This window comes from Camellia sinensis, chromosome 7 (genome assembly GCF_055761805.1).
Source record: "Camellia sinensis isolate YWXY chromosome 7, ASM5576180v1, whole genome shotgun sequence".
Lineage (NCBI taxonomy): Eukaryota > Viridiplantae > Streptophyta > Magnoliopsida > Ericales > Theaceae > Camellia > Camellia sinensis.
The window spans coordinates 70,773,272-70,792,512 of NC_138967.1; the positions used below are offsets into that span (position 1 = coordinate 70,773,272).

Below are 19,241 nucleotides of genomic sequence, written 5' to 3' on the forward strand. Positions count from 1 at the left end.
CAGAAAAATTTTTGAGAAAAAATTTTTACAAATAAATTTTTAAGAGTAATTAAATCAAATAAATTTTTTCAAAAAAAATCTCAAAATTTTCTTTGATTATCTACTTTCTAAAATCACTCTCTCTCTCTCATACAAATCAAATCAATCACTTTTTTTAAAACTCTCTTTCCAAAACAATTTTTCAAAACCATTTCTGAAAAAAAGCAAATCAAACAAGTTTTTGTACTTTTTATCTCAAAAATTACTCTACAAACACAAACCAAACACATTTTTTATTTGCTTTTGTGTTTTTTTTTTTTTTGAATTTTTTTTAATATTTTAAGTAATTTTTTTAATTTTTAAATACACCTAATATAAATATATTTAAAGAGTATAATGTTTGTAAAAAAAAAATAGAAAATTCACTAAATATTAAAAATACATAAAAAAAAAAATATATAAGAATTTAGTATATTTTTTGTATTCTTGTATATTTATTAGTTTTTTAAAATATTTTACTTTTTAGATACATCTGAATGCAGCTAACAAAGTTTTAAAAAAATACTTAAAATTTTAAAAATATTCACTAAAAATAAAAAACACGAAAAATAAAAAAACTTAATTTTCAAAAAATTAAATTTAAAAAATTGAAACCAAACACACTGAATATTTTTTTGTGGGTTTCAATTTGGGGAAATTCCATCATATGCATTTTGGTTACGATTTTTAAGTTAATTAGTTATGACATATTTCTGATATTAGTTATGATAAAATTTTGATTATTATTCCAAAGGTGTTTGGTCGTACATATTTAGTTATAACTCAATTTTTTTTTTTAATTATGATTTTCATAATATTGAATAATACTCACAAATCACATAACTTACATATGTGTGTATCATAATATTTCCTTCAATTTAGACCTGCATCAATGATATAGACCGCCTATTTTGTAGACTTTAAAATAAAAGTTATCAGCATAAAAAATCAATTTTATTGAACCTCTATAAATATAGAAGCAAATTATATTTTATTTTATAGAATAAATGACAAATATAATTATAAATTAAAATTATCTATTCTATAACATAAAATGTAATTTATTTTTGTATTTGTAGTTATACAATAAAACTGAGTTTTTGTATAGATATTTTTTACTATAAAACTTATCCCGATCATGCATACAGGTTCAGATTGAGGCCACAAGATGGGTATGGCGAGAAACTCATTGCAGGTGGTAAAGTATTTATTATTCCCAAATAACTAAATAAACGTCAAATAAGAGAAAAAATATGACATAAGATAACGGATGCACTATTGTACGATTTTATGAGATTATTTCAAGGTTCGATTTGATGATTTGAAGCATTCACATTTTAAAGTACATTAAGTAAAATATACTTATAAAAAATCAAATTAATCGGATATCGTTAATCCTTTCATCTATTTACATTGTTATTTATTTTAATATTTTAAATCACAATGTTATTTATTTTTATAAATATAAATGTGAGTCGATGAAAGGATTAACGATATCTGAGTAATTTAATTTTTTATAAATATGTTTTACTTGCTGGACTCTAAAATGTGAACGATTCGAATTATTGAATCAAATTCCGAAATGAGCTCATAAGGCTGTGTAACAGTGCGTGCTGTGCTGGGTGCACAGCAGCACCCCAGATTCTAAGATAACATGTTATCTCATAATATATACAGACCAAATTTAGAGAAAAATATAGGTGTACACCCGTTTCTATAACGTCCTATAAAAACAGCAAAACTTACGCTATGTTTGGATTGAGTAATTTGGAGAGAAAAGAAAAGAAATAGAGTGATATGTATTTCTTTTATTTGTTTGGATAACTTAAGTAGAGAGAAATAGGAAGAAATGGAGAAAAACTCATTTCTCTTATAAGCCTCATTTTCAATCTTCCCAAAAGTGGAGAGATTGGGAGAGAAAAGAAACCACTATTTTCATAATACCAATTTTATCCCTATAAAAATAAAAGAAATAAAATGATTGAAAATATAAAAAGGTTATTTTGATAATATAACATAAAATAATTTTTTTTCTTTTCTCTTAATGAAACCTAACTAAACAAGAATGAGAGAAATCACAATCATTTCTTTTCTTTTATTTCTTCCTTATCCAAACAAAAAGGAGAGAAATCACAATCATTTCTTTTCTTTTCTTTTCTCTTATTACTTAAGTAATCCTTTCTTTTCTTTTCTCTCTTAGGTTCCCAAATAGTGTTAGATCTAACATCAGTGGGAAATGGTCCTATGTTTGCTTGATGGGTAATTGTCTTTGCCTCTCTGTTTTTTAGTTTGGTTTGTGCTGATACATGTGTGGTTTGTCATGAATTTCTGCTGCCAGTTACACCTTCTGCTCACCAACTGTTTGATGCAATGCCTAAATGAAAAATTCGCAGCAGACCAATTGCAACATGCTGAAATGTAAATCCCCCTTCAACCTGAGTTTGCCATGTTATTCTTTACGACACTCATTAATTATAGACTTGTACTGTAGTAATACTGTTATGAAAAATAAATTTTGTATCCAAATGTATTCATTCCTTTACTGTGTGTTTGGAGAGAGAATTAAACGTTGAATCCTATAAGAAAACTTCCTTCAAAATATAATTTAGCTTTTCTATCCCCGCAGTTTTCTTCGTAGAGCTTTATTTCATTGTTCATTTGTTCTATGTGATGCTACTTAGTATGCCAAGATGATATTCCATTTACAACAATGCTGGGTAGCTCGAAAGTAAAGTAGCCCGAATGGCTCGAATGTGCCAAAACGACGTTGTTTTGACACTTTTTTTTTTTTTCCTTTTCTTTTTCCTTCCCCCTCTCTTCTTCCTCTTCTTCCTTCCTCCTCTCTTTTTCCTTCCTCTTCTTCCTTTGTTCTTTCTGAATCCAAATTCAGAATCAAAATAATTTTTCTTTTTCTTTTTTTTTTGGGTTTGGTCCTTGCCCCTCTCTTCTTCCTTCCCCTTCTCTTTTTCCTTCCTCTTCTTCCTCTGTTCTTTTCTGAATCCAAACTCATAATCAAAATCAAAACCTAAAATCAAAATCCAAATCCAAATCCAAAATCAAATCCCAAAATCAAAACCAAACCCACAGCCACAGCCGAAGATCTAGCTTCGGCCTCTCCGTCCATGGCGGTGGGTTGGGTTGTGGTTGTTCGAGTGGTTCGCGACCTGGTTCCTCTGTTCCCCCTCTCTTTTTTTTTCTTCTCCTATCTTCCGCCTTCTTTCTTTCTCTCGCCTCTCTGTTTCTCTCTCTTTCTCTCAAACCAGTTTCAGAGAGAAAGAGACGGGGAAGGAAGAAGGAAATAGAAAGGGAAAAAAAAAGTGCCAAAACGACATCGTTTTGGCACTACTAGGATTCGGGGCATTCGAGCCCCCTCCAATTTCGAGTACCTGGCATTTTCCTTTCACTTATTGCTTATTATTGGTGTGACTTGATTGCCTGGTGGATGATAGTTATATTGGAGGTTGAAGGTGGTAGGATACTAAATGTAGTAAATAAGATCACTTTTGGATAGGGTAGATCACGCATTTAGATGGAATTTTGATGATTTTCATTCTCATTGACTGTGCTTTGTTACTGAAATATTGTTTCGTCTGTCTGTGTGTGTGTGTGTGTGATTAATTCCTATTCCCTCAGCTCTCTCCTTATCAAATGTTTATTGTACGGTATGACAAGTCTTATATGATGAGCAGTAATGTTTATATCTCAGTTGAAGTTGATTCCCTTGGCAGAAACTTTTATCACTTCCAAGAATATTTTGAAACCATATCCTCCCCTAAAAAAGAAAAGATTCATTTGGTCTTATTTGTTGAAGTTGAAAACTTAGTTAGAGGTACTGTTGTTTCAATTCTATGACATCTAAACTTAAGCAAGGTCAGTGAGTTAATTTCATGATGCTTTCAAGTAGAAGGGTCTGCCTTTAGACAATACAAGTGAAAACTAAACATTGCTGTGAAGATTACTCATTGGCAGTGTCAGTGAACAGTGAAATAGCATGAGCAACTAGCATTAGATATATTGCTGATAGACACAAAATTAAATTAAAAGATCGAACCTGCAAACATATGGCTAAAACTGGGGTGGGGGGGAGGGAAACACTTGTCCTCTGGCATTGGAGGGATCACTTGTGTTCTTTTATTATCCTTCTGACCAACATCATAGATTGATTCTGAACCACCAGGAGGAACATACTTGCTATGCAGCTCCAGATCAACACATGGAAATCTCAACTACCAAAAAATAATAGGATGACAAAGAAATATAATTTCTACCATGTAAACAAATACGGCCTCTCCACAGACACATAACCAAATTCAACAGAAACACTTCATTAGAATAAAGAAATAGCAGACAAATACACTTTATTTAGCAAAATAGCTCATTCTCCGTAAACTTGCTTAACCTTTTTTTGTAAGATAAACTTGTACATCATCATCACATGGAGGTGGGTAAAATAATACTCATGCCTACCTAAAATGTAGACTCAATATTGAAATCCAGTTTCATAGTGCTTTGCTATGTTCATCAAAGTATCCCTGCTGCAGTTAGTAGGAAAATTGAATAATATCACTAAATAATTTTAGTACGAGATGTTTGAGAAAGCACGGCATGGAAAATTGAGAGAAATGCATAGAGAAATGGAAAAAGAGTAAGGTGTATATATAACTGAATAAGCTTTAAAACTTCAACCTATATCTCTTGATAGATAGCCCCACATTTATACTTCATTTGGTTTATGCATTTGTTGAGGTAAATAGAAAAGCAAATGCAAAGGAATTCTTTATTTTTGGTTTGGTTACCGTAGAACTGATGGTGAATAGAAAATATGATTGCAGTTTGTGGAAATGTTTTATTTCTTTTTAGATATCATTTCTCCTTCTCTTTTTCATGATTTCATAGAATTGGTTTTAATACGTTGTTTTACAAAGTCGGGGTGTAAACATGAAGGTAAATGGGTTTTCTTTTTCTCCTAGCAATTCCAAGCTCTGAACAAAGCCTTAGTGGAACAAACCATCTCAAATTCTGTCAGCCCCCTTAAATTGTTTATGGTAGTGCCTTATGAAATTAAGGTCATACGATGACTGTGGCTCCTGCTTACAGTCAGATTTGGGAGAGAGTAGGCATGTAGACAGTTAATTTTCTTTTCCCTCCACACCCACCCCCCCCCCCCCCCCCCCCCAAAAAAAAAAAAAAAAAAACCAAGGAAAATAACTTGGGTGGTCACTATTTTCTGCTGCTGTTATATAACATTCCCTGAAAGATTAGTCTTCCAAACTTATTCTGATGCATTCTCTTTTCACACCCAAAGTTCCACACCACTCCAAAACTCAAAATTTAACCCTCTACCTCATACTTGATATTTAAACAAAACAAATTAACTAATAATAACACATAAAAACAACATCAAATCAAAAAGAATACAAGCAGTATTATAGAATCAGTTCACCAAGAAAGCCACGACAATATAAAATAATTTGTAAATGAGAAAATCAACATAAAATCCATCCGAACAAGAGCACCAAGCATATTAGGTTGCTCACCACTTCTCACAGGTAATTTTCAAACAGCTCATGGGTATTGTTAAATATAGTAACTATATATTGTATCTATCATAGATACCATATTATATTCATTACTATATTTAGGATTACCATACTTAGGTTTCTCTCCTCCCATATAAAAGAATCTTGTATATACTATTACATAATTATTCATTGAATATACACATAATATAATATTCTCTCTCTCTCTCTCTCACAGATATTATAATATGGTATCAGAACTAGGTTAAGTACCTAGTAATTTTGCTTCACCAGCGGGAAGCAGCCTTACTTTGGCAACCCGCTAGACCTCAACCCGTTCCACTGCCATATTTTTCTCAGTATCGCTTCGTGGTGATCTCTTACTCTGTCCGCTAATTTATTTCTACCCTAAATATCTCTATCATATTTTTTTACTCGCAATCCTTTTTTTTTGTGTGTTTCTGCTCCACTCTGTCTTTCCCTTTGCTTCAACCTCAAATAGGTTTCTGTCTTCAAACTTATTTGAGTTTGAGGGGGGTATTATACCTATTTCATAGTGAGCATGCTTACCATGCAAACCACCCAAGTTGCTCCCTTGGCGCGCTACCTAAGTCGCCCTCCTTGGTGCACCACCCATGCCGCCCTCCTTGGCTCACCAACTAAGCCACCCCCTTGGTGCACTCCTAAGCCGCCTCCTTTGGCGCACTCCTCAAGCTGCCCCCTCTGGCACACAATCGAAGTTGCCCTCTTTGGTGCACAATCCAAGCCACCCTCTCTAGCGCACAATCCAAGTCGCCCCCTTTGACACACAACCCAAGCCGCCTCCTCTGGTGCATATCTTAAGCCGCCCTCTCTGGCGCATAACCCAAGCCACCCGTGAATTTGGCACATACTATAAAAAATGACACTGAATCAGAAGATTTGAAAATAAAAATGAAAAAATTGTTGATCCTTGGAATTCTTTTCAATTGCTTATCCATGCTGACTTTGGTGTTGATGTTTTCTTTTATTACAGGCCTTTGATCTGGATAATAGGTTATCGGTTCCCTTGGTAGGTGAAGAGTGCAATTTTGTCAACTTTGACCATCATGATACGGAAGGGTGGTATGGCCCTGAAACCTTTTCTTCCGCAGCTTCAAACAACATTTATCAAGTGTTTACAGGATAATACAAGGTTGATTTGAATTTTTCTTTCCAACCTATATTTGGACAATCGGAAGGGACTTTAATGTGTTGTAAACAATTATCTTATTAAACATAAAATTGTTAAATTCGTTATTTTTAGACTGCTCATGATAACTTTTGTTTTTTTAATTGGTTTATTTGACCAGCTTGTATTAGTAGTTAGTTGTTTGTAAGTAGCACAGCTTGCATGCTCTTTTACCTCCTATTCTTATGAGATATGGAACTAAAACAGGTCTGTTCGCTCAAGTGCTGCCCTTGCACTTGGGAAGCTTAGTGCACTCAGTACTAGGGTTGACCCTTTAGTCGGTGATCTTATCACGAGTTTGCAGGTGATACTTGTTATCTTGCATCATTTGTTGCTATTTTGATTTTTAGCTGGATATTTTAACTATTCAGATATCAACTATCAGGTATCGGATGGTGGGGTCCGCGAGGCCATTTTGACTGCTTTAAAGGGTGTACTCAAGCATGCTGGTAAAAGTGTGAGCAGTACCGTTAGAACTCGCGTCTACACTCTTCTCAAGGACTTAATATATCATGATGATGACCAAATTCGAGCTTCTGCTTCAAGTATATTTGGCATCATTTTACAGGTCAGTAAATTGCAAAGAACTTTATGTATGTTCACTGTGACTATGTTCTGACTTTGGTTCTAGTACAAGGTTCACATATTTACTTGTTGTATTGTTCCTATGCTTAGCTATGAATTAAATATTACCAATAAGAACGCTTCCTGAGATCAATTGCATTTTCATGATCCCAGCGCCTCATTCAAATTTATATTGGAGAATATGGTTGTTATCCCAGGTAGGCAACCCAAGAGAGGGGTGAATTGGGTTATTAAAAAAATTTACGATATTAAAATTTATAAACACAATATTCAGAATTTTAACAAATAAAAAACAGAATAATAATTATCAATATAAAAGTAAGAGAAATAGAAAAAGAAAATTAGATACTGAGATTTATAATGGTTCGGCATTTCAGGCCTACGTCCACTCCCCAATGAACCCCCTTGAGAATTTCTTTACTATCAAAATGAATTAATACACAACTAAGTATTCACCAAGCTTGTGGATTTTGCACAGGATTTACTCTTATCTATTGAGCCTTACTCAACAATAAATGCCTTACCCTTACAAAAGTCTCTCACAAAAATAATGAATAAAAAAAAGTGGTACTTAAACCCTCTTTTACAATAATTCTCTTACAAAGAGTAAATATGAAAGTGTAAGACAAAGGTTACACTTAGACCTGAAAGTGAAAGAGCATAACACAATATACTCAAAATTTTGGAACACAGAAATTTTTTCTCTTCAAGTTTTTTATTTTTCTCCACGTACAACACTTCTATTTATACACAAAAATATGCCCGTTGGAAGTAGGGCACTCCTTGTTGACGTCATGGATTACATGGGCATGCTCCTTGATCAAATAGACAGCAAATGATAACGTTTGAAAAAAAATGATAAAAGTAAAACCATCTTTTTCCTTTTTTTCAAACATGGAGTCACCGTTTTTTATTTTTCTTTTGTAGGCAATGCGAACATTATAGATAATAAACCAAACCAAACCAAACCAAGCCTTAAGTCCCATCAAATGGGGTCAGCTACATGAATCCTTCTTCTCCACGCAGCCCTATCAAAGGCCATTTCATTAGTCAAATTAAGTAGATTCATATCTCTATTTATAACGCTAGTCAACGTTAATCTAGGCTTACCCCGTCCCCTAACACTTCCATCTATCGTTACAGCATCGCATCTCTTCACTACTGCCTCTGTTGGTCTCCGTTGAATATGACCAAACCATCTCAAACGATTCTCTCTCAACTTATCTTCTATCGGTGCTACTCCTACCCATTCCCGAATACACTCATTCCTAATCCTGTCCTGTCTAGTCTTACCACACATCCACCTTAGCATCCTCATCTCAGCCACACTCATCTTATCTACATGTTGTTTCTTGGTTGCCCAACACTCCTTCCCATACAACATAGCTGGTCTAATAGTCGTTCTATAGAACTTACCTTTTAGTCTAGTGGGTATTCGTTTATCGCACAATACCCCAGACGCACTTCTCCACTTACACCATCCCGCCTTAATCCTATGGGCCACATCTGCATCAATCTCTCCCGCTGTTGTGATAATCAACCCTAAATAACGAAAATGTTCACTTTTAGACAATTCTTGGTTCTCAATCTTCACTTCTCCTCTGCTTTCATTGTTACTGTTACTAAATTTACACTCCATGTACTCTGTCTTAGTTCTGCTTATCCGAAATCCTTTAGATTCAAGAGCTTTTCTCCAAATCTCCAACTTTGTGTTAACTCTTTCTCTAGTCTCATCCACTAACACAATATCGTCTGCAAAAAGCATACACCATGGCACGTCATCCTGAATATTTATCGTCAACTCGTCCATAACTAAAGCAAAAAGATAAGGACTTAAGGTAGATCCTTGGTGTAACCCTACAGTGATAGGAAATTCATTTGTTTCTCCAGCTGGCGATCTAATAGTGGTCACCACTCCTTCATGCATGTCCCTAATCACGTCAATGTAGCCTTTCGTCACCCCTTTCTTCTCTAACGCCCACCATATTATATCTCGGGACACTCTGTCATATGCTTTCTCAAGGTCGATAAACACCATATGAATGTCTCTTTTCTTTTCTTTATACTTTTCTATAACTCTCCTCAAAAGATAGATCGCTTCCATTGTTGACCTACCAGGCATAAACCCAAATTGATTCTCTAACACCTCTGTTATGTCTCGCAATCGGCGTTCCATCACCCTTTCCCACACTTTCATTATATGACACATTAGCTTAATTCCTCTATAGTTGTTACAATTCTGGACATCACCTTTATTCTTATAGATTGGCACTAAAATACTCTTCCTCCACTCATCTGGCATGTTCCTAGTCAACAAAATTTTGCTAAACAACCTAGTCAACCAAGTAACTCCCTTTTTACCCAAACACTTCCAAGCTTCAATAGGGATATCATCAGGTCCTAAAGCCTTATTTGATTTCATCTTCTTAAGTGCAATCTCTACTTCAAAGTTCCTAATCCTGCGATAGAACCTATAGTCTTGGTTTATCATATTACTGATTATTTCTTCCCCTATTGTCATACTTCCTTGTTCCTCATTTAACAATTTCTCAAAATAATTCTTCCATCTTTCCTTAATCTCATCATCCTTCACCAATACCTTAGAATCCTCACTCTTGATGCACTTTACTTGATTAAAATCTCTTGTTTTCCTCTCCCGTATCTTAGCAAGTTTGTATACCCTCTTCTCTCCCTCCTTACTATCTAGTCTAGTGTATAGGTCATCATAAACTTTCAACTTAGTCTCTCTCACGACTTTCTTGACCTCCTTATTAGCCAATCTATAGCTCTTAAGGTTTTCCTCAGTTCTATCCTTCTGCCACTTTTTAAAGCACTCTTTTTTTGTCTTAACTACCGCTTGGACCTCTTCCCTCTACCACCAAGTTTCCCTAGAGCTGGGTCCCGTTCCTTTCGACTCTCCAAGCACTTCCCTTGAGATTCTCCTCATACAATTGGCCATCGAATTCCACATAGTGTTAGCATCACCTTCTAAGTCCCAAGTACCTTCCTTATCCCCAGTTTATCCCCTTTTAAGTCCCACCATCTTGTCCTACGACGTCCACCATCCTTCCTAACTTGGTATTGCCCTCTAAAACATAAATCTAGTACCAAAATCCTATGTTGAGAGACCAGACTCTCACCAGGAATCACCTTACAATCATTGCATTTTAGGCAGTCCACTTTTCTCACTAAGAAATAATCTATTTGGCTCTTAACTAATCCACTCTTAAAGATTATCAAATGCTCATCCCTCTTCTTATACATAGTATTGGCCACCACCAGGTCAGAAGCCAACGCAAAATCTAAGATTCTCTCTCCAGCCTCATTTCTGTCACCAAAACCGTATCCACCATGCACCTTTTCATAACCTACTTTATCTATGCCCACATGGCCATTAAAATCTCCACCTATAACCAGGTTCTCTCCTACGGGTATCTCCTGTAAGATATCATCCATTTGCTCCCAAAAATCCCTCTTAGTCTGATCATCTAACCCTACTTGAGGGGCGTAAGCGCTAATAATATTCACTATATTTCCTCCAATAACTAGTTTAATTAGCATAATCCTATCTCCTTTCCTAGTGACCGCCACCACACTTTCCACAAGACCCTTGGCAATTATGATTCCTACCCCATTCTTGCGTCTATCCTTACCACTATAATAAAGTTTAAAACCAGTATCCTCAATTTCCCTAGCTTTCTCTCCCGTCCACTTAGTTTCTTGTATGCAAGCTATACTAACTCTCCTCCTAATCATAACATCTACCAATTCCATCGTCCTACCAGTTAAGGTTCCTATGTTCCAAGTGGCTATCCTAAACCTATAGTCTTGGACTAGCTTCTTTACCCGCGCTCGTCCAGAAAAAAGCGAAAACCTTTGCCCATTTTTCACCGCACCCAGGCGTCGATGCGGCGCCCCTTGCTCACTTTTCGAAACACCCGGAGGCAGGCGCAACGCGTCACTTGAGGGGAACGACCTAGCATTTAAACGATTCAAAGTAGGATTCATTTTCATAAGGGATCCGAGCAGCTTTTTTACGTATATGGAATGATTTACTCCATATATATATGATATAATCAATGTAGTGAAAAAATCTAATTGCTCACATGATGTATTCTATTCAAATTATATGCATTGTATATAATATTCTAAACAAATATTTGCATATATAGCAAAATCTCTTTAAGTAATATTTATAATAGATATGAACATATATACCGTTTTTAAATTTTTGTAGAGATTTTAAACTAAGCATAACCTACCACTCGATGTGGATATATCACTTTTGTCAAAAGAAGACAACTCATCAATATCAAAATTATCAAAATAATACAATTAATCAATATCAAATTTGTCAAATAATATGTATATTAAAAAAATCCAATTTTTTCAAATAATATTTTAGACATCATCAAAATTAAACAATATGATTAACAATGGTTTTAACTATTTTTTTGGTTTGGCTTTCTTTTGTTTCAAACGGAACTCTAAATTCATGATATTGCAGTACATGGAAGATGGTCAAATCTCTGAGCAACTTGAGGAACTCTTAAGTTTAGTCTCTTCTAGCTGGTTTGCTATGCAAGGTTCAGCACTTGCAACCTCTTCCATGCTCAGGCATAATTCCTTCAATAAGTTGTGCACCTCCAATGTTCTCAACTATTGAAATCTCCCTTAAAAGATGAGAAGGTATTACACTCTTTACAAAAAAAAAAATATTTTTTTGTTTTCTTAGTATTAATTGGGTTCTGACAGCCTTTCTCATATAGTTCCCTGTTTGTGAAACATCAACAAAAGCGTTAGGGAGGCTTCTACTTCATCAAATTAAGAATGAACCCTTAAACACCACTGCACATTTGGAAACTCTTACATCCTTGGTATCAGTCATGTACGATGACTCTAGTAAGTTAGAAGAAGAGCATTATCTACTCTAAAAGTAGTTGCAAAAGTACATTCTTGACCATTTGCATTTTCCGTATATAATAATATACCCCTTTTTTATTTTTTTTTTATTTTTAGTCTCATTAAAAAATTAAGAGCTAGTTTTAACAATGAAGTTATATGGGCAAGAAAATCCTACAGTTGTTATGAACAATTTTGCAATATTCGGGCCAGCACTTGCTGAATGTTTGAAGGATGGAAGTACTCCTGTGAGACTTGCTGGAGAAAGATGTGCATTGCACTGCTTTCAATTAACTAGGGGTATTTACTTTCGCTGTCGTTTTTTTATTTTCATTTTTATGTCAACTCCTATTTATTGTCTACATTAATATGAACTTTTTAACTATTGATTTGACCATGTCAATTTCCACCAATAGAAAACATTCAAGCTACACAGAAATTCATCACTGACTTGGATGCCAGATGAATATCAAAGTTTCCTGAACACAGGTACATCATCAAGCATTTCCTTCGTATTAATTTTCTTGCTTTAAATGCTTTTTAATTGCCAAAAACATCAGATGTTACCAGTATTTACTTGGCTTTCCATGTTTCCTTTTTTCTTGCCCATTAGATGTTCTGTTCAGGTTGTTTAGTATATAATTTATATACAGCACAGGCATCTCATTGTGTTTTTGGTTCATGGTTCTAATAAAAATTATTTTATAGTATTGATATGAAACTAAAAAATGGCCATTGGAATTTGGAGCTACTCTTCAAAAAAAAAAAAGAAAAAAAAAGAAACGGAATTTTTCCACAACCCTTACAAATTTGTAAAATTTTACTACTCAATGAGAGTTTAGTTAACAGTATTTTGATATTGTGTTTGCACAAATTTTCCACCATCCAAGGTTAAAGCCCTTCAAAATTCTTCTTCTTCACTTTCTTTTGCACAAAAACCAGCAAGGTTAACATTCACCAATTATTGCTCTCAGCCTTTTTGAACAGTCCTTTTTTCATCACCAAACCCTTACCCTTTTGTGCTATGATTGATCCTTTTTACCTTCTGGCCCTTGAATTAAAGTCTCACAATCCTTGAATAGTTTGTCTGGAGCATTCCAGTCCTGAGTCTTTGCAAATCCAGTGGACTACTACATCTAAACTAAACACAAGCAAATCCCAACCCTTTTCAATCACAAGGCTATATAGCCATCGTTCTGCTTCCTAAGATCATCACTTGGTATTTGTAAATTGAAGGTCATATAAAAAACACATCCACACGTGCTAATGGTATTTTTAAAATTATGAGAAAGAGTATTTTAATTTTGCTTTGAAATTTTGTTTGTATATCATAACTCTTGTTTGTTTGCATGTTCACATAGCAATTCTTTGTGGATTCATTGTTTGACAACAGTGAAGATGACTTGTCGAGTGGCTGATAAATTGGTGGTTCCGTGATGGGTACCCGTTTTGCTTTCTTCCACCAGCACAAAATTTTTCTTCAGTTGAAAATGCTCAAGATTTCGCCGCCAAATTTTTTTTGTGGTAGTTTTTTGTCTACTTTATAAGACAAGGTGTTGTACAAGGATGGAAGTGGATTATTCCCAATTTTTCTTACTGGGTCTTCCATTTAATGTCAATGTAATTGTTATATTGGAATAAGAATAAATATATTTGATATGCGAAAAACTGTCTAATTTTTGTATGATTTTTGTCGGATGCTGTTAGATTACAGGAAACTTGCAAATAAAGAGCAAAATCACCATGAGTTTGTTTTAATGAGTAAAGATTTTCACATTTTTATTTTTTATTTAGCAAAAGTGATGGCCTATAAGCAAATTCTCATTTCTAATTTTTGTATGATTCCTTGAGCCGACCCATCAACAATTTGTGAATGAAAAAGAGAACGGCTCGTCTTCAGTATATGTCAGTATATGTTTGAATTGTAAGGATGTAAGCAGTTTGATTTGGCTTGAATTGAGGAAAAATTTAGCATCCAACCGAACCCCATGTTTGAGGCATCAAAATCAACCACATGTTACAATTTGATTTTGTCAAATTGTTGATTTTGGTTCTGTTTGTTTTTATGTTTTTGTCAAAAATATTTTTAATTTTTTTTTTTTTGGTTATTTAGTTGAACAAAAAACAAGTAAAATAAGAAAAATATTTTTGTATCATTTTTTTTTCAAAATTAACTTACTTTTAAAATTTTCGTAAGTCAATTTTTACAAAGTTGATTCTCATTACTACCGTTTGGTAACACTTACGTTTTCAGTTTTCTGTTTATATTTACAAAAATTTTAAAAACTCAAAAACTTGTTTGGTAAAATTTTTGATTTATAAATCAGTAGTCTCAGTTTATAAATTTGGCCAAAAAATGAAAACACAAAAAATGTGTTTCCATTTTGAGTTTTTAGTTTTTTTTTTTTTTTACCACCCAACACTAGTCACCACCTGCCACCATTTTCCACCACCGTCCTCCGCCTCCGCCACCACCACCCACCCCCACCACCACCACCACCACCACCACCACCACTACCCACCACCCACCACCCACCTGCCATCCAACCGCCACCACCCACCACTCGCCACTACCATCCATCGCTCGCCACCACCACCTACTTGCCACCACCACTCACCACCCACCTGCCACCACCACCATCCACCACCTGCCACCACCAACCACCCACCACCACCAGCCACTTGCCACTCACCCGCCACCACCACCTACCACCCACCACCACCACCACCAGCAGCCACCTGCCACCACCACCAGCCACCCGCCACAACCACCCACTCGTTACCACCTATCACCTGCCACCGTTACCTACCCACCCACCCACCACCACCACCATCCGCCACCTACCCGCCACCACCCACCACCACCACCATCCGCCACCTACCCGCCACCACCCGCCACCACCCGCCATCCGCCACCCACCTGCCACCGCCACCCACCACCCGTCGCCACCACCACCACCACCACCACCACCACCCGCCACCGTCACCCACCCACCCACCCACCGCCACCACCCACCACCACACGCCATCCGCCACCCACCTGCCACCACCATCCACCACCCGCCACCACCTGCCACCACCACCCACTTGCTACCACCCGCCACCGTCACCCATCCACTCGCCATCACCACCCGCCACCTACCCGCCACCACCACCCACCACCCGCCGCCGCCACCACCACCCACCACCCGCCGCCGCCACCACCACCCACCACCCGCCGCCGCCACCACCACCACCACCCACTCGCTACCATCCACCACCATCACCCACCCACCCACCCACCACCACCACCCACTTCCACCAGTTACCCACCACCCATCGTCACCACTTTCCACCACCGTCTTCCGCCGTCACTTGTCACCACTCGCCATTTCTCACTCTTTTTTTATTTTAAATTTTTTTTAAAACATTTTGTCAATTACCAAACGCGTTTGTAGTTTATGTTTTTCTAAAAATAAACAAAAATCAGTTTATAAAATTTTTGTAAATATAAACTGAAAACGTAAACGTTACCAAACACATACATTTTCAACACATTTTAATCTTTTTAAATAAATATCTTAACTCATTAAAAAGTTATAAATGATACTTTATTGATTCAAAAATTTTTTTTTAGGCAATAAAATATTTTTGTTTCAAATATCAATCAAATACCGAAAAATAAAAACAAATACATTTTTTTCCTGTGTAAAAGTCAATTTATAAGAAAATTATTTTTTTTTGTAAAAGAAATTTTCTTGTAAAAGATTTTACGTCGAAACAATCGGAGCCTTATTGTAAAGAAATGACTCACATGAAATTGTAAGAATTTTGTAGGAATGTGTAGAAATTTACATTGAGAATAAATAAATAAAGATAAATGGTGAATGTTACCCTATAAATACGAGTGGGATTCAAGCTTTTGTTTTAGCGATTAGAAAAGTTAGTGAAAATTTTGTTTATGTATGGCATTACTTAATAAAAAATCAACAAAAAATTGAAATTAATTTTAATTGGTCTTGAGTAGTTAATTCAAAGCTCTACTAATTATAATGGTGAGGGTTATAAATGAATCGAACTATTCGCAAACAGGCTCGATCAGGCTTAAGCTCGAGCTCGACTCGGTTGCTTAATAAATGAGCTCGAGCCAGAATGTTAAGCCCGTTTTCTTAACGAGCCAAGCACAAGTTTAGCCATACTCGCGAGCCTACATATTTATATATATAAGAAGCTCTATCCTGCTTATGGCTGGTCTTTTTTTTGCTCCTTATTTTGCCCTTCTATTTTCAATAATTTACTAATGGTGGCATATATATTAAGTTAAGATTTTTTTTTTTTGTAATTACGCAAACATTCTTGGTTAATTATAAAACATAAATCTTTTAATTTTTACCAAATTACAAATATACCCATAAAGTTTGTTTAAAATATGAATTGGTCCTATAACAATAGAAATTACAACTATCATTTGTCATAAATTTTAATTTAACACAATAATCAAGAAGAAAAAAAACCATTCTCCTATGCAATAATAAATGGGAAATTTATTTAAAAATCATTTTTAAAGAGTTTGTATCTCAATTAGTTCATAAGATATTCTTATATTCTAATAAGTCCTATTATCTGGACATTTGATCTACCAAATCCTAATTATCATATTTAAGGTATTTTATAGACGTTTCTACCCTTACAAATATTTTTTGAATGGTTAGCAATTTGGTGATGTGAACATTCATATTTTACAATGTGAATATTCACATTGACATGTTAACATTCACATTGATGTTGTGAACTTTTACATCATGGAACATTCACATTGTAAATGTGAATATTATTAGGGGTATTTTGGTAACTATGTCACCCATAGGACTTATTGGAACAAAAGAAAATACTGTGGACTAAATGGAACATAAGTAGGTGAAAAGAGATTTATGAAAAAGTGTCCCATAATAAATTATCAAAATTATTTATTGAAAAATATTTTTCATATCATTAAAATTGTTAATTTACTTAATGCTTTATTTATTAACAAAATGGTTAACTAAAAAATATTTTTCATATCATTAAAAATTATTAATTTACTTAATGATTTACTTATTAATAAAATTAGTCATTTGTTATGCGAATATGATTTATTTATTAATAAAACTGGTCATTTGTATATATATATATGTATTTTCTTCTGCTTCTTTATTAGTTCAGCAAATTATCTTAGTAGTTTTTTTTTTTTTAGATGGGGAATTATCTTAGTATTTGTTTTATATTTATCTGTCTACGTACCATAATTTTATTTATTTATTTTTTTAAATTCGGAAGAAATGTGAAAGACTCATAAATTCACCCAAAATGATATTTGTTTGCACCTATTTTTGCTAGTTCTTGTCGACAGGTGGACCAGTTGGGATACGACATATTGCAAAATGAAGTGAAGGTTCAGCAGTTGTGAAAAAGGGACAAGTGGCATTAGAGAGGTTGATCGCATGCATTGGATGGCTCAGATGATGAGATAGTTATCAGGCCAGGTCATGAACTTAGTGAGCGAGTTGCAAAAAATGACATGTGTAGGATGAAAGTTTTTCTCTGTCGATGAAAGGTCCAAAGTACTAAGGGACATGTGGCAACATGAAGGAGAGGTGTTTTGATAGACAGAAGTGAAGGATTGGAGAAGTCTGACAGCCTAGAAGTCAGGAAGCAGTTGCAGCAGTTACACAACAATAGTTGTAGATTGAGGAGATCATGGGGGCGTGGGAAAGAAGAAGTATAAAGATCAGAAATTTGCAGCGAGAGAGGACATCATCAACAACATAACAACTTAGTTTTAGACTTAGCATAATCTAGGAGTAGTTTTCTTTGTTTAGGAGTAGTTTCTTCTCTAATTCGGATCCTTGTAAATTGTGGTGACTTTAGTAATTTCATCTTGGAATTACTTGTTGTTTGCTTTGTAACTTTCAGTTGATATAAGGCAGTTTGTTTTCTTCTTGTTTGCTTTGTTACAATCAGTTGATCTAAAGAAGTCCTCATCCTTTTGAGGCATTTGAACCAGCACCATAATTGCTTGATTGTTCCTGTTTAATTGTCTAGTTTAAGATTATTACTTGGTTGCTGTTGATCTAGCCCCAGCATAATTTTTACTAACAATTTTTGGCACGCCCAGTGGGACATTATTGCATAATTTGGATCAAAAAATGATGAAGGCAAAGAAACAAGTTGATAAGCATGTTGAGAAGAAGCCTGCTGAGTTGGAAGAGAATGAGGTGGACCAGGACTTGGTCTTGGCTGATGATGGTGGTGTTCAACATGTAGGCCAAGTACCGGCCCAGAAAGGCCAGATGAGTGGCCAAACAGTGAATACAGAAGGCCAAACAAATGGCCATGCTAGAATTCTCACAGGAGTCCTAGTGGCTCAGATAAGGGATGCACTGGCAAACCAATCATTGGAGGAGAACCAAATCCTTCTGGGAGAAGTGAGGAGTGTGTTGAAAGCTCCATCGATGGAGTATATAAGTCAGAGTGAAGTAAAGGCACAGAAGGTGTCTTCAAAGGCAAGGGGTGCATATATGCTACCACCGACTAGTATGCCACATCAGTCTGTTGGTGAGCTAACATCCTTTTACAGGGACCCAACTGCTGAAAAAAGAATGTATGAGGTATTCCAAGCCCCAAATGTTAAAATTCAAGGAAACTGGCCTAGGGGCAACTTGGGTCAAATGTTTTTTCTAACCCACTACATGGCTAAAAAGCAGTAGAAAACAGAAATTTGTTTAACATAGAATTTAATGGTTATCCTAATATGAGGCCAAGAACTAATGTGGTTTTGAAAATTATAATCAAGGGTCTGAAAATGTTGGGTATAGAGAAGTTCCTAATGTGGGTTATGCAAGGAATCAATAATTTTGGAAATATGGGTGCATATTCTGAAGGGCATAGGCTTGACATGTACCATGAACCATTTGGTAATGGCCCAAGGCCAAGAAGTCCAGTACCCCCTTTACATGTCGACAGGCATGAGCCTTATGAAAATAACTATG

The 19,241-nt window shown here is 35.4% G+C and overlaps 1 protein-coding gene across 3 annotated transcripts; it reads left to right on the plus strand.

Annotated features, from left to right (window-relative positions):
• Window positions 1-1,603: 1,603 nt before the first annotated feature.
• Window positions 1,604-13,026, plus strand: LOC114318024 (protein ILITYHIA). 3 transcript variants are annotated; one of them, XR_014335483.1, is made up of 6 exons: window positions 1,604-2,436; window positions 6,553-6,641; window positions 6,955-7,051; window positions 7,133-7,315; window positions 11,840-12,534; window positions 12,651-13,026. XR_014335483.1 is itself a non-coding variant. In XM_028264851.2 (5 exons), exons 2-5 carry the CDS (start codon window positions 6,626-6,628, stop codon window positions 11,996-11,998), a joined length of 525 nt encoding a protein of 174 aa, XP_028120652.2. In that variant the 5' UTR covers window positions 1,622-2,436; window positions 6,553-6,625; the 3' UTR covers window positions 11,999-13,026. The 3 variants fall into 3 exon arrangements, 1 of the variants encoding a protein (XP_028120652.2); XR_014335482.1 differs by having other exon boundaries at window positions 1,622-2,436; window positions 6,553-6,711; XM_028264851.2 differs by having other exon boundaries at window positions 1,622-2,436; window positions 6,553-6,711; window positions 11,840-13,026.
• Window positions 13,027-19,241: the final 6,215 nt, after the last annotated feature.

Bases quoted from the DNA above. Each gene is read 5' to 3' on its own strand.
- LOC114318024 (XM_028264851.2), top strand. From the start codon at position 6,626: ATGATACGGAAGGGTGGTATGGCCCTGAAACCTTTTCTTCCGCAGCTT. The intron at 6,712-6,954 runs GTTGATTTGAAT...GAACTAAAACAG, and splicing joins TGTTTACAGGATAATACAAG to GTCTGTTCGCTCAAGTGCTG. The intron at 7,316-11,839 runs GTCAGTAAATTG...ATGATATTGCAG, and splicing joins TATTTGGCATCATTTTACAG to TACATGGAAGATGGTCAAAT.